Source organism: Hoplias malabaricus, chromosome 4 (assembly GCF_029633855.1).
Source record: "Hoplias malabaricus isolate fHopMal1 chromosome 4, fHopMal1.hap1, whole genome shotgun sequence".
Classification (NCBI taxonomy): Eukaryota; Metazoa; Chordata; class Actinopteri; order Characiformes; family Erythrinidae; genus Hoplias; species Hoplias malabaricus.
In genome coordinates this window covers 12,834,736-12,849,821 of record NC_089803.1, presented here as the reverse complement: position 1 = coordinate 12,849,821, position 15,086 = coordinate 12,834,736, and the positions used below count along the sequence as shown (strand labels likewise).

Below are 15,086 nucleotides of genomic sequence, written 5' to 3'. Positions count from 1 at the left end.
ATGCCTACAAACAACGGTCATTTATCTCGTCAAATACACCATTCCACATTACAAGAGGCAGAGCTTCCGAACTTAACAAACCAGAGAGAACAGCATTTCCTCACCATTGTATACGTTGCCTTTAAAGTGCAGAAAGAGATGTCTTTTTGTGCACTGAAGTAATTGCGATAAATGATAATTTTTTAATTTTAAGACTTTTTAATGCCACTGACATAATGATAATACTATAGCACAAGAATGTAGTTATACCTGTTTATATACCTGAACAGAGAGACCAGAGAAAAGAAGAGAACAAAAGAGAGCTAGGGGCTAAAATACAGGTGACTGTCATTGTTATGTAAATGCACACACAAATGAACACAATGGACAACACTGAGTTCAGCAAAAATGATTGCAGAGTTAAGTTAATAATGTAATTATCGTGACAGGCCTAACACAGCTTTACTGACCTCCTTAGAAACACATTAAATGGTGATTGGTCTTCTTCTGTGGTGCTTTTCTAGACCCCCAAAGTGCTTTACATTCTTTGAGACACACCCCTCACCACACACCAGCTACCAGGCAGAGAGAGGACGAGAGGGAGTGACTGAGCCGTGTTACTGAACGTGGGGATGATCACGAGGCCAGAAATGATCACAGTGGCATAAGAGAAAATAGAAAGGACTCTGTGGTCCCTGAATCTCTCTGTAGTGCCCCTTGTAGCAACTCTCAGAATGCAGCTTGTGCTTATGTTGCATTATTAAATGCAACTGCACATGAAAGCCACCCTACGTGGCTCATGTCCTCATTCGCATCCTTGTGTTAAGTATTTTATGGCCCTAACCTATCAACTTTTCTAAAGGATCTGCATCATTTTGTTCAGTACAGTGTCCCTGTTAGTGAACACAGTCATTGGGATCTACACAGACCACTGGAACAGCGCCCCCTTTTGGCCCCTACAACACCACCTCCAGCAGTCACCAGTTTTGCAGATCACTCATTCAGATGCTGTTCAGGCCCAGACTTGCTTAGCTTCAGTGGATTTGCATGATCTGGTGTTCAGATGCTGTGACTGCTGGCATAAGCCATGGGTTGTCGAGCAGAACCACTGTGTTTAGAAGCAGCTGTGGTCTATAGGTAAGAGAAGTTTATTTTGGACTGAGAACTCCTGAATAAGCTTCAGAATTTGGGGGAATCCTGCTCCTCTCTCTCAGGGCAATCTGTTCCAATGCAAATATATTTGTTTATTTACCCCCCGCCTCCACAATTCTGTAAATTTACCCTTTTGGAGATAAGAGGTTTTTAATATCATAAAGCAGTAAATACAACACAGGAACTTGAACAGCATAATTTGTATTGCTCTGTGATAATAAAATAAACCAGTTACATAAAATACCTAAGCAACATAGTAGATCCCTGCCACTGTCTACATTCAGACTGGTCTCAAGGATTTATACAACGTGTACAACAGTTAATCAGCAGCTGATAATCAGCACTAACTATGTGTATGGACGTTTGTGTGGGTTTCTAGTGAAACAGTGAGCAGTTCCCCTAAAACGTCCCTAACCTTAACCCTAAACACGGTCCAAAACTACACACAATCCTTACTGTAAGCTCCAAAACGTTAGAAATTGCAGTGTACTTGTGTAATGCTAGTGCCAACAGCTAAACCTAAACCTTAATCTAACCATACATTTAAAACTAAACCTATGCTTCAAAAACTTTACAAACAGCAGTGTTGTGTGTTTGTGTAACGTTATCGTTAACGGTAGTAATGTGCGGATTGATACTGAACTGTCCACACCTCTGATACCAGAGATTTATTCTCTAAAATAAATTCTCAAATCAAAATCTCGATACTTTTGATACTTCAGTCTTTTGAGGTAATGTATATCATTAATAGGAACACCGTGGAAAGTAACTAAACTATTGCGACATTGAGGTTGGGGGGGGACTACTTTTTCTTCCGCCTGGGTAAACGCGTTATGTGTAAGTGCAGCGGCACGCTGTTCAGTTACTCAGTCTGTAGACAGACAATGGCAGAGCAAACACTGAGTTGTGTGTGGAGATATTTCAGCTCCACAGTTTGTGATGTTTGTTTAATTTTATTTTGTATGGTTTTATTATTTTACATATTTTCTCATTTTTTAGTGCTTGAAACACCATTTTCACATATTGTGTATGATTGTGTCCTGTGTTTTTCCTGTTGTTGTATTAGCTCAGCTACACTGTAAATGAAGCCACTACCTCAGCGCCACCCGTGGACAGGAGCACCATTTGTGAATATAAATTATGATTCTTAATGGAGCAAAATTGACAAAGTTGTTAATATCTGGAATTCGTTATTTGGTTAAATTGCCCTTGTGAAGGATCTAGGGGGTATAGTTACCCACTAAAACCACACAGGATCAGCCTTGACCTAATGGTTAGACTTGGTAACGGAAGGTTGCCGGTTCAATCCCAAGAACTGCCACAAATGGGTCAAATATGGAAGACTCATTTATTTGTACGATGACAAATAGTTGCACATTATGTATGTGTTAATTCCCTTCAGAAGAATGTAATGCTCAGAAAGAACTGCCATAAGCAAATAATCAAAAATGGACAGACAAATGTTGGCAGCCAGACTCCTTCCTTTAAAACTAAAGAAGAACATGAATGAAGTGTGTGTTTGTGTTTGTGTGTTAATGAGGACATCTAGTGGTTGGGTTTTAATCTACTGGAGAATAATAACTCAAGAAGTTGGTTCAATCAGACTTTACTTTTGGGAGCTAAACTCTTACAGAATTCTTAACTTCAGAGATGGTGTGAGACACTGTGTGTGTTAGATGGAGTACCCAAGTATGGTTTTATGCATGGGCTTACATTCAAGTTCCAAGTGGGTGGGCCGACGCTGATGAATGGTTCGTTGGACGTATGGTATAAAGGGGGATGTGTATATTAGTAACATGACAGGAGAGACAAAAGAAAACCCTTTGAATATGTAAACTATTTACAAGGGGTTATTGGTTCTAGCTTCAGACCATTTACCCCAGAAATGAGCATCAGCTGTAAGGCTGAAACTACAGAAACAGATAGCCACAACTACACAAACCACTACACACACACTCACCTGGGGTAGTTTCACACACTCAGTCACTCACACAGTCACACCTGTGGACAGTTTCACACACTCACCCAGTCACTCACACACTCATAAAAACTGGTATAAAAAGGCTGTCACAGCACTGACTGTAGACCACTGCTGGTCCACCATCGGACCCCTCAGATTACTGTCCTGTACAGGATATAACTCATTTATAATCTCCTCAAACAGAGTTTACATTCACAGAGACTTTTATTCTGGAAAACACACTAATACAAATATTACCAACAACTCTGAGAGATATAATAATGAGTATAAGACTGATATAAAATGATTAAATGATACAAATGTTGACACTGTGCTGGGTTTAAATTATTTACTAATCTTATTTACAAAGAATAACAAAAAGAACCTAATGAAGGAAAAAAATGTAAACTGGACTGTGAATGGAAAAGTGATAAAATGTTGCATTTGGTCTAAAATTCTGTTTAATCACCAGCGGTCCGCTCAGAAAACGCTGTGTAAAACACTAGTGGACCTCCAACTTTGTCCTCAGTGGGTCAACAGTGGTCCACCGTCTCCTTGCTATCAGGGTATCTACTTTACAAAACGCCAGTCTTGACCAGACACATGCTGCCCCTTACAGGTCAGATACTGATACTGCATTTAGTGAGGTCAGGCGCTCATGTTGAGTAATTTGGTCTGTGACACAAACACCGCTCCAGCTCATTCCAAAAGTGCTGGATGTGGTTCAATCGATGCAGATTATTCAGCTCCACTGCTTCTTCAATGCCGAGGGTTATTCCCATCTATAGCAGACATTTGTCTTGTTGACCTTAGGCTCAGGTGCAGCTGCTTTAGTGCACCCTGTTTAGATTTTTCACGGAGATTACAGAAACTGTGTAATCATATGTGTGGGCGTGTAGGCGGCAAGCAACATACCTATATGCTGTATACTGTGTATACAGTGGTGGTATAGAGGCAGCCTGTAGGGGGCAGTATTTGCCTGGTCCCGAAACACAAGACCGGTCTTTGGTAAAAATAGATTTGAAGACGTTCAGTCTCCAGTTTTGACCTGGACATGTACATCTTTAGAACATCTAGGGGATGACAGTAAAAAGTGTAGTAGATTCTAGAAGCACATTGGCGTAGGAACCGCGGGGGATGGGCTCCATCACATTCAGGGTGAGGTTAGGCTCATGTGCAGCTGCTTCAGTCCATCCCGTTTTATTCCATGCTTTGAAGCAGCTGCACATGAGATTAAAGTCACCAGGCCCAATGCCAAGCATTGTTGGGCTGTGGAGCAGTGCTGTCTGCAGTGATGTTCTATGGAGACTAACACACAACCTGTGTCCGGTCAAGTCCACATCTCTGTTATTAGAGGGGGTTATTAGGTAATGTACTCGTGGAGCACCGTAGGCTGTTTGTCTTGTCTGGTCTTCCTTGATTGACACATGCTCTAACGGCTTGTGACACTGTGTCTTTTTTGAGGAAAAACAAAGTCCCAGCTGTCCTGCCGGTGTGGACATATTCTCAGTCACGGTCTCAGTCTGATGTCTCCATCAAAACTCACAAATATTAGCTGTAATAGCATCATACAAAATCAGGTGTTTATGATACGATGAAATTTGACCTGTGCATTTAACTCCACCATGGGTTACACACACACACTTACTTATATCCTCTTTAAATGGAAGACTCATAATGGTTGTGTATTCCAGGACTAGGCCTAATCCCTCACTGAGAAAACACCCCTATGAGTATTATGATTAAATTAATAGTATTTAAAAAATATGAAATGTTTTAAAGTGTTTAGATACATCGGCAATGTAGGGGTGGAATATACCTGTGGAAATTAGTAGACGGAAAGAAGTACTGCTCTTCCACTATGCTTTGAGTCCTAGAATTGTGGTCCTCAAACTGACTTCGGTATTGCAGGCATATAATACAGTGTATTCACAGTCCCAAGCGTGGGCTGGTGTAGTATAAAGCCCTCAAGCTTTAGGCTGTGGAGAGTGATGGAGCACCATCTAACACTGCTGGGATGATTTGTGGTAGTGTGTCATCCAGAACTAATCCACATCATTCAAACAACTCATTTATGCTGTTAATAGCTGCCATCAAATCCACACTGTAATTTTTCAATATCTAGTGTACCTTTCCTGGATGAGTAGTAGCTGTTACTGCAGCAAATGAGTTACAACCATGCAGAGCACACAGCATTTTGAAGTGTGATTTTCTTTTGAAAGGAGGATATAGTCCAAGATGAAGCTTAATCGCTGTCTGGGGAACCAGCCCATTGAGTTTGTAGTCACTGTAGTTACTGAACCAATACATTTTAGGACTTCACTGCAGTTCTGTTTTTACCCAGGGGCAATTCTATCTTGTGTGTTGCCCTGGGTAAATCCTACGTCCTTAAAATAAATAAATAAATATATTAATAAATATATGAAACGCTATGTCTGTGTTATGAATGAAAAGAGGTTGCATTCTGTTCAAAATAGGTGCATTAGTACAGTACAAATTTATAGGTGTGCTCTTTAGTACACTCCCCTTCTCACCCTGCCCCAGGATTCTGGCAGGGAGTCATAAGGTAAAACCCCTTCTACCCCACCCCATGACTAGTACCTGTAAGTGGGACAATGTCTCCAGAAATAATTACATATATACGTAAAGAAAAAAAATCCAGACGTCAAAGTTGTGGTAGCTCCTGTCCACTGGTGGAACTGTTACAGTAAATACACTTAAACTCTCTGATATATAGCTGATGAAGGGTTACAGAAACAGTGCTGTAAACTGTCGTTAGAGAACATTACACTGGAGACAATCTTGTGGCTACAAATCCTAGGAGTTTAGGGATAAGTTTAGGGTTAGGGGTTAGGGTTATGTTTAGGTTAAGTGGCAGGGTTATGGGGGGATATACTCACTGGGTAGACATCAGAAATTAATGTGTACATTAATTAATGTGAGCCACAGTTTATGAACCCTGGAAGTGGTCTCTTAGTAAAATTTGTACAAATGCAAACTACAACCAGGTGCCCACTTTGACAAGGTTAATTGACTCACACAGTAAGGGTGATAGAAAAAAAAATAAATAATAATAATAGCTGAAAAGTGTGTGCGTGAACCTTTCTCCTTCCTCAGTGTCCACGGCTGAAGTGCATTTGAGTAAGCACCTAACGCCCAAATGTTTTCCAGGCTTCAAGGTGGTTCACTGTATCTAGTCACTAGTGTGTGTGTGTGTGTGTTAAAGACAGGTTTCATTTCATGTTCACATATCACTGATGTTCAAACATCAATATTCCTGGTTTATTTAGTTTATTTAGTGGGCCTGCCCCTTCATGCCCTTAGGAAGATCCTGCCAATGTTGCCCACTCATATTGCCTTTTCGTAGTTGAGCTGGTCTGTTTACTATGTGCTCTTATTTCTCCTCATTTTTTAAGTTTTTTTTTTATTTTTTGCGCATTTAACCTCGTCTTTGTGTCGTCACATAAACGCAGGTCCAGTGCTGTGATTGGACAGACTCAGACAAGGGGGCGTGGCAATTCTAAAGTCTCTGCACTTGACATCACAAGTGAAGTGGAATCAGAATGGCTCGTTTTATCCCATGTGTTCAGACTTACACAGCATACAGAAAACTGACTTTGGTCTTGTTATACAGTGTGTGTGTTGGTGGCCTCCTGATTCACACATCAATGTGCACATGCCCAAAATAAGCGATTAATTCATGATATATGCACTTCTAAAATGGTTCACTGATATAAAAAAGATACACTATTGTTACACTGATAGTGATTTTATTGTTTATTAACAAGTATGTTATAATTTGCTATACACTTTTCATTTTAATGCTGTTATACGTCTCCTATGTTATTATAAAAGAAACAACCAGACTATAGAAATATTTCACATGGAGTGGTTTAAAAAATGTTTACTTCCCTCATATGAGAGCATGATAATGTAGAAATGTATTCCTGTGACTGCTGCCCATTATGCACTTGAGAAAGTGACCCGTTTTCAGAATGACAGCGTGGGAACAACACCATTACAGCAGTCGTGGAGCTTCATGGAGAATGGTTATGGTCAAGTGGGCATCATAAATCAACAGATTATCACCAGTAAAAACACAAAAGGTATAACTGAATTCGATTAAAATGGCAGTTCACTGACTAGTGTCTCCACACCTCGCAACCTCTACTTCATGACAATGATGACATTTTATAAAAGTAGTAACACTGTCAGCTGTAGAGGTGCGTTATGTCCATGTGGAAATAAAAGTACAATCTTTCCACGGCCATGGCATTAATTATGTTGCAAAACATTGAGAAACGTAGCCATTTCACTGCAAGATTGCCACAAATATCACAGAAAGTACTTAACATAAGGCCTGAGGCTAAGTGCAATACACTTGGCTAAACCACAAACACAAAATGAAACCACAAAAGCATGATGTACAAAAGCTGATAGAAAGCAGTTCCAACAAAGCACAGCTAACATCACTTAAGACAGCCTTAGAACTGGTCCACTCAGAAGTCAGCAAGTCCCACTAAAGCAGTGGTTCTCAATCCTGGTCCTGAAGTATCACAGACCTGAATGTTGTAACGTTCTCCCTGCTCACACAGTTCAACTCAGGAAAGGGTTGGTAATTAGTTCATGACTTCATCAGCTGTGTTTGAAGTAAGGGATTCTCTAAAATATGTAAGGCAGTGGTACTCCAGGAACAGGATTGAGAATCCCCGCTCTAGACTATTCCATCTTAGGAACGTTAAAAAAAGGTAACTCAGTTTCTCAGTATTACCCCTCCACTGATACCTCCGTGTGTTTATATGTTCACTTCATAATACAGGTCAGAGGTTCATCATTTTAATGTCTGGTGGATGTCTTTCTTGAGAGGACCTCAGATTTGTCTAAGCAATCAGAGTGTAAAGAAGAAAAATATTAAATAACAAATAAAAAGGACACTTAATTCTTGAGCACTGAAATTTTAAAAATACACAGCTCTGACAGAGGCTTCAGAAACACTGGAAATCAAAGTCAGTGCGCTAAAAGGATAACTAGGATTGTCTATGCTATTAGTATATTAATGAATCTAAAAGTAGACTAATATAACAAACTGTACAACAATCTACGGACTATGTGCTCATATAGTTCTTAAACGACGGGTAAAGAATTTGAGTGACAAACCAAATCTGGTTTTGAAAACATTATTATATGAATTTAACGGCCTCAGCAAGGGGCCATCTGTGTCAGCCATTCACATTTTTGTCAGAATCAGTGCCACCCCAGCCCCTCACACCACTGCCTTGTGTCTCTTCGTTTTAGATGTGTGTACAGAAAAAAGCCTAAATCTAAATAACAGCATTGTTACTAAGTTACTTACTTAGTCCGAAGCAAATGTAGTCACAAAACAAGTAAATAGGTTCATGTAGAATTCTTGGTACATCCATCATCTTTCAGAATGGGAGTTAACCTCTGGTGCTGTTGCAGTGCTAAATCTCAAACAAAAGATGGTAGCAACAGCTGAAACGATGGACTAGAATGACGCTAGTAAGAAATTATGAACTCGTTGCAAAGGCATGAATAAAAAGTGGGTAAAATATAAATTCTCTTGATTCTGCCCCATTGAGATTAAGGTCTTTACAAACACACCTGGAAGTTAAAGCACTATATGGATAACTAAAAATCCATCAAAACCTTAAGTATGTGTAACTGAGTAAATGTGCTACCCACACTTGCACTTATTGTACCTGCCTTGGAGAGTGTGGAGTAACACACGACTCTGGAAGAGGCTACTATTCTTGTCAGAGAACACTGTGTGCTCTGTGCTGTCTCACTGGTGTAGTGGATGCCAATTTTTACAGCAACCCGTATGCCCCTCTGGCCAAAGATTTTTCAATGAGAAATTGATTTTGTGTCCCAGTTACAGCTGGTTTAGTGCCCTATGAGCACATCATTGTACTCAATTGTTTCCACTACAGAAAAGCTCAGTAAAACAAACATATAGGCACCACCCCCACCCAAAAAAATTAAATACAATTAAATTAAAAAGATAAACATACCCAGCCACTGGAGAGAGCTCATCGTTAAAGGGAATCTCTCACTTGACAGATCCTGTCATAGGATCTATGGCTACAACTAGCAAACACACATGTGCTATGTTATCGAGTCAGTTCTGTCAACAGTCTGAACCATTATGCATGTCCCCCTTTTGATTTCTGCAACTGTTTTAAAGCACTGTCTTTAGTGTCTCTCTTCAGAGTGGGCTCGAGAGCAGCAGCTTGGCCTCCGCACATTCCTGAAAAACAAACGTAGCGGGTTCTGCCTTCGTCTGCCCCTTGTCCCTCTCCCCTCATCCTTTTTCCGGCTTCCTTTTGCTGAACTGCACCTGCTAGATGATGATTTGGTGGCAGGTGGACTGGAAGGGAGTGGAGTGGGTGTGTCCGTGGTGTTAGAAGCAGGGTCCACAGCAGGTTCACCTAAAGATGTCTTACGTTGTTTCTTCACCTGTTTCTCTAGGTGCTTCTGAATGGCAGTTCCCAGAACAGTTACTTCCACCACAGCACCGTAGACTTCCCATGTCATGCCTTTCTCGTCCCAGCTAACATCCTGTACAGGCTCTGGTGTTTCCTCTGGCCTTGGATGTGCCCGTGGCTCAGGCTCTGGAATCAGCTCACTTGTTGCATCTGAGTGCGCCTGTAGCTCAGATGCTTTTGTCAGTAAGGGAGTCATGGGAGCTGTAGCAACTGAGCGAGTCTCCACTTGCAGTTGAAGAGCTTTTGTCAGTAAGGGGGTCATGGGAGCTGTAGCAACTGTGCGAGTCTCCACTTGCAATAGGGGAGCTTTGGTCAATAAGGGGGTCATGGGAGCTGTAGCGACTGAGCGAGTCTCCACTTGCAGGTGAGGTGCCTTGGACAGTACGGGGGTCATGGGAGCTGTGGCGACTGTACGAGTCTCTACTTGCAGTTGAGGTGCTGTTATCACAACAGGAGTCATTGGAGCTGTACCGGTAGTGAGAGTCTCCATGTGCATTTGGGGTTCTTTTGTTGCTACAGGTGTCACTGGAGTTGTACCAATAGAGTGAGTTGCCGCATATAATTGAGGTGCACTTGTCACTACTGGGGTCATGGGGGCTGTACCAATAGAGTGAGTTGCCACATATAATTGAGGTGCATTTGTCACTACTGGGGTCATGGGGGCTGTGCCAATAGAGTGGGTCTCCACGTGTAGTTGAGGGGCATTTATTATTACTGGGGTCATGGGGGCTGTGCCAGTAGAGTGGGTCTCCACGTGTAGTTGAGGAGCACTTGTCACTATTGGGGTCATGGGAGCTGTGCCAGTAGAGTGGGTCTCCACGTGTAGTTGAGGAGCACTTGTCACTATTGGGGTCATGGGAGCTGTGCCAATAGAGTGGGTCTCCACGTGTAGTTGAGGGGCACTTGTCACTATTGGGGTCATGGGAGCTGTGCCAATAGAGTGGGTCTCCACGTGTAGTTGAGGGGCACTTGTCACTACAGGGGTCATGGGAGCTGTGCCAACAGAGTGGGTCTCCACATGTAGTTGAGGGGCACTTTTTGCAATAGGTGTCATAGGAGCTGTTGCAACTGACCGAGTCTCAATTTGTAATTCAGGTGCAGCTGTTGCAATGGGGGTCATTGGAGCTGTTGCCACTGACCGAGTCTCGATTTGTAATTCAGGTGCACTTGTTACTACAGGAGTCATAGGAGCTGTTGCAACTGAGCGAGTCTCTATCTGCAGTTCTGGTGCAGCTGTTGCGATGGGAGTCATTGGAGCTGTTGCAACGGACCGTGTCTCTATCTGCAGTTCAGGTGCAGCTGTTGCAATGGGAGTCATGGGAGCTGTTGCAACAGAACGTGTCTCTATCTGGAGTTCAGGTGCAGCTGTTGCAACGGGAGTCATGGGAGCGGTTGCAACTGAACGTGTCTCTATCTGCAGTTCAGGTGCAGTTGTAAGTACAGGTGTCATGGGAGCTGTGGCAACTGATCGGTACTCCACTTGCACACCCACCTGAAGTTCGACATCCTTCATCTCGACTGATGGAACTGCTTCAGTTTCTCCACTGGTGCCCAACTTGCTAAGAGTGTATGGAAAAAAGAAGGAAGCAGATCCTTGAGGAGGGGTCATGGGGCTAGTGGCCACAGAATGGTATATGGCCTCCAGGCTAACCTGGGTCTGCACATGCTGCTGTTGATCATGAGGCTGGTTCTGCTTCCCTTGTGCGAGTTCCTCTGAATCTTTGTGTGCCAAAGGTGTGGTCCTGGTACCCGTCAGGTTAGCTGAAGTTACAAATTCTGCAGATCTGTTTGTGGAGTCCACAGGAACCTTGGTTTGTTGACTATTAGCAAGTGTTTGTTCAATATGAACATGCTCAAGTGAACCAGCACTTTGCACTGCTGAACTATTGCTGATCATACTAGACTCTTGCAGCTGACTGAGCTCGATCAGGTCTGCTACAACTTTGGAAGCATCCAAACTGTCATCTTCAGCACACTCGGCTGAGGCAATGGGCTCAAATGTGAGTATTTCAATTTTTTCAGTCTCTTCTATCTCCATGTCTGCTGCCTCATGATTGGTCACCAGGATGGTGATTTCTTGGCTGGCCTGTTGTCGCTCAGAGGTGAAGCGCTCTCTGCGTGCAGGTCCATCACCACTGATCAGTTCGTGCTGGAGAGCACTGCCCTGAACCTGTCCTGGACGAGTGCTTGAATCGACTAATGCCGAGCCCTGGGGGACGGCTGGGTGATGCTGATCCACTTTGGTCGCTGCTGTCTGAGAGATGGTGGGGATTTCTTCCTGAGCACCTGTCTCCGTGTGTTTACAGGCTTGAGTGGGCTTGTTATCCACCATGATGCAGGTCACACAGGCATCCCTTTTGGGATTATCCTTGAAATCAGTGCAGATCCCAGAGTTCAGATCCCAGACTTCACTCTGGGTGAGAACAGGACCCTCCATTCACATGGGAGTGCGAGTTTTTGTATTTTCCCACAGTTCTTGGTGTCTTGCTGAAAAAAAACAAAGCCATGCATGTAAAATATCTCAGTACACACATCGCAGTACAATGATAATTTAAAGTACAGGGAATGTTAACATAAATAATGTACCAAATGTCTCTTGTTAGCTATATATATATATATATATATATATATATATATATATATATATATATATATATAGAGAGAGAGAGAGAGAGAGAGAGAGAGAGAGAGAGTTCCGGCAGAGTTAACAGAGAGTAATATTACATGCAAACAACCACAACACAATGTATTGCTTCTTAAGGCGAAAGGCACATTATAATCCTATTTAAATATAAATGCAGGCAATAACAGTCCTTGTTATGAGCAATGCAGGTGAAAAAAAGCTTTCAAGAACTCAATTTCCTGAGATAACATACATACCCAGCTTTTCTATTGGGTGCAAAGGAATGCTCTGCACCCAACCTGTCTGATTCAGTTGAATTTATTCTCATAAGACTCAGCCTCATGCATAGCAACAGCACAGAAGTGACGGCATTCACACACGAGTGTGTGCTGAGAAGATGTAGACATAAAGTAAATAATACGCACCTCATTTCCAGAACTGTGCTCTTGGTATTTCTTCTTGAAACAAGGTGTTTCGGATCCAAGGATAATTCCCCTTCTCTCTGAGCAGTGGGTGCTGAGAGAGACAGCTTGCGAATGGCTGTTTGTTTTCCAGAAATCTCTTCTGTAGATGGAGGTCCTTGGATTTCAGTGAGCGCTCGCAGTATTGAGAGCTTCTGATATTCTGTTTCCCTGGTAACCAGGCTCAACCTGGCAGTGAGTGGTAAAGCTCTTTAATCAGCAGCAAATGGTGGTGATTAATACCCAGCTTTCACAGTGAGACCAGCCTGCTTTTAAATACAATACAAAATGGAGTGTGTGCACCCTGACTGGCAGTGTGCTGAATGGGGCTTCCGCAGTTTTTTGTTTTTTCTTTTGACAGCTCGCAAGTTGTGGCAAAAACAGTGGCTAATTATCCTGTGCTTTGCTAATCTGCCTACAGCTAGTCATGCTGCTCTGAAGTCATTCATTAGCGTCTGGCAAATGTGTGTTAATTAGCATTTTGTTTCCTAGCAAACTAACTTCAAAGTCTAGCACATTAGTTGATCTGTTAATGTGGCCTCTTAACCTTCAAATGAGCTTTTATGTAGTCCATCAATTTGGTAGGACTGCTTGCTTAGTTACTTGGCTAGCCAGCTGAATAACTTTAGTTGACATTAGCAATGAGTACTGCTAGCGAACTCCCTCAAGCTTGAACAGTAACGTGATATTAATTTGAAGAAGAAGAATTGTGGGGAAATTGATTCTCTGCAATTAACCCATTTATGGTAGTGAACACACACACATACACACACTTGTATCTGTGAATTTTGGGGACATTACATAGACGTCCATTTATTTTGTGGAGGTTTATCATGAACGTTTCCATAAGTATGAATAGCTTAACCCTAAACTTAACTTTAGCCTTCCCAGATAGCTAGAAAAGAGTGGACCATGGGTTTAGGGCTAAGCTAGAGGTCCACTGGTGTTTTGCACAGCATTTTCTGAGCAGACAACCATTTGTTAAAGAGAATTTTAGACAACATGTTACATTTTAACACTTTTTCACAGTCTATTTACAAATTTGGTGGCACGGTGGCACAGCAGGTAGTGTCGCAGTCACACAGCTCCAGGGACCTGGAGATTGTGGGTTCGATTCCTGCTCCGGGTGACTGTTTTCCCCGTGTCTGCATGGGTTTCCTCCGGGTGCTCCGGTTTCCTCACACAGTCCAAAAACAAACGTTGGTAGGTGGATTGGTAACTCCAAAGTGTCCATAGGTGTGAGTGAATGCGTGTGTGTGTGTGTTGCCCTGTGAAGGACTGGCGCCCCCTTCAGGGTGAATTCCCGCCTTGCACCCAATGATTCCAGGTAGGCTCTGGACCCACCGCGACCCTGAACTGGATAAGGGTTACAGACAATGAATGAATGAAATATTTACAGATTTTTCTTTCATTAATTTGTTTTGTTATATGTTGTAAATTAGATTTTAAGCCATTGGACCAATAAATGCTGATAACTTGCCTTCACCTTAAAATGTAATGGTTTACCTGTTTACCTGGGGAAGCAGGTGGTCCCCACAAGGAAGACTATTCCCAATGATATGATTTATGTAAACAGGTTGTGGTCCCCACAGTGTGATATCCTGATTTACACAAACACACATAAAGTCTGTGAACACACAAACACAACTGGAGCAGGGTGCTACCAGTCATAGTGCCTGGGCATCAGAGGGTTATGTGCCTTGCTCAGGGGCACTTCAGCAGTGGATATTGAGAGAGATGAAAGCACAGATCCCACTGCCCCCATTTTTCCTTCAAGTGCTGGGGATCAATCCAGAAACCTTCCAGTCCCGAGCACGTCTCTCTAACCTTGAGGCCAAATTTGGTTGTTCATTTTTCAACTTATCTTGTAATCCGTGAATATTTCTGACTCTGACTGTGGTACTTCTTAATACTGGTAAGGCAGAAGGTAAGTTTATGTCAATATCCAACAATTTTCTTGTTATTTCTGCTGGTCAGTGCAGGTCAATAGGGCTAATTTGTATTGCGTAGTTTATTCGTTACCAGCACAAAGGGAATAACAACCAAAACTCTCAGATGGTCTGTACATCTGCATAATTTCTTGGAATCTCTATCTTGATCTGTGTGTAAATGCCTTGCAGAAGGCTCCTCATGTGTGAATGTATGTTTTCCTGATCGTGATCCTAAGCCTGACCACTGAAACCATGTTCCTGAGAGCTCTCGTCTCTGTACCAATTCCTCAGCTCTTGCCAATCGCATTTTCCCACAGAATTCTGTTGCCTAGCAACGGGCCGTGTGGATGGAGCATGTTGGTTGGCCATGGAGCCGGGCTGGAGGGTGGAGATGGCGATGGAGTTGTGTGGGAGATGGTTTTGTGGGTGTATGTTTATTGGGGTTCGAGGAAAAAAAAAAAAACATGTCATGCA

At 42.5% G+C, this 15,086-nt stretch overlaps 1 protein-coding gene across 1 annotated transcript; it reads right to left on the bottom strand.

The window, feature by feature from the left end:
- Positions 1 to 6,898: 6,898 nt before the first annotated feature.
- Positions 6,899 to 12,726, bottom strand: LOC136695232 (G protein-regulated inducer of neurite outgrowth 3). Its single transcript, XM_066669165.1, has 2 exons — positions 12,646 to 12,726; positions 6,899 to 12,084 (listed from the first exon to the last, which is right to left on the bottom strand). The coding sequence occupies exon 2, from the start codon at positions 12,032 to 12,034 to the stop codon at positions 9,305 to 9,307; it is 2,730 nt and encodes a 909-aa protein (XP_066525262.1). The 5' UTR covers positions 12,035 to 12,084; positions 12,646 to 12,726; the 3' UTR covers positions 6,899 to 9,304.
- Positions 12,727 to 15,086: the final 2,360 nt, after the last annotated feature.

Bases quoted from the DNA above. Each gene is read 5' to 3' on its own strand.
- LOC136695232 (XM_066669165.1), bottom strand. From the start codon at position 12,034: ATGGAGGGTCCTGTTCTCACCCAGAGTGAAGTCTGGGATCTGAACTCT.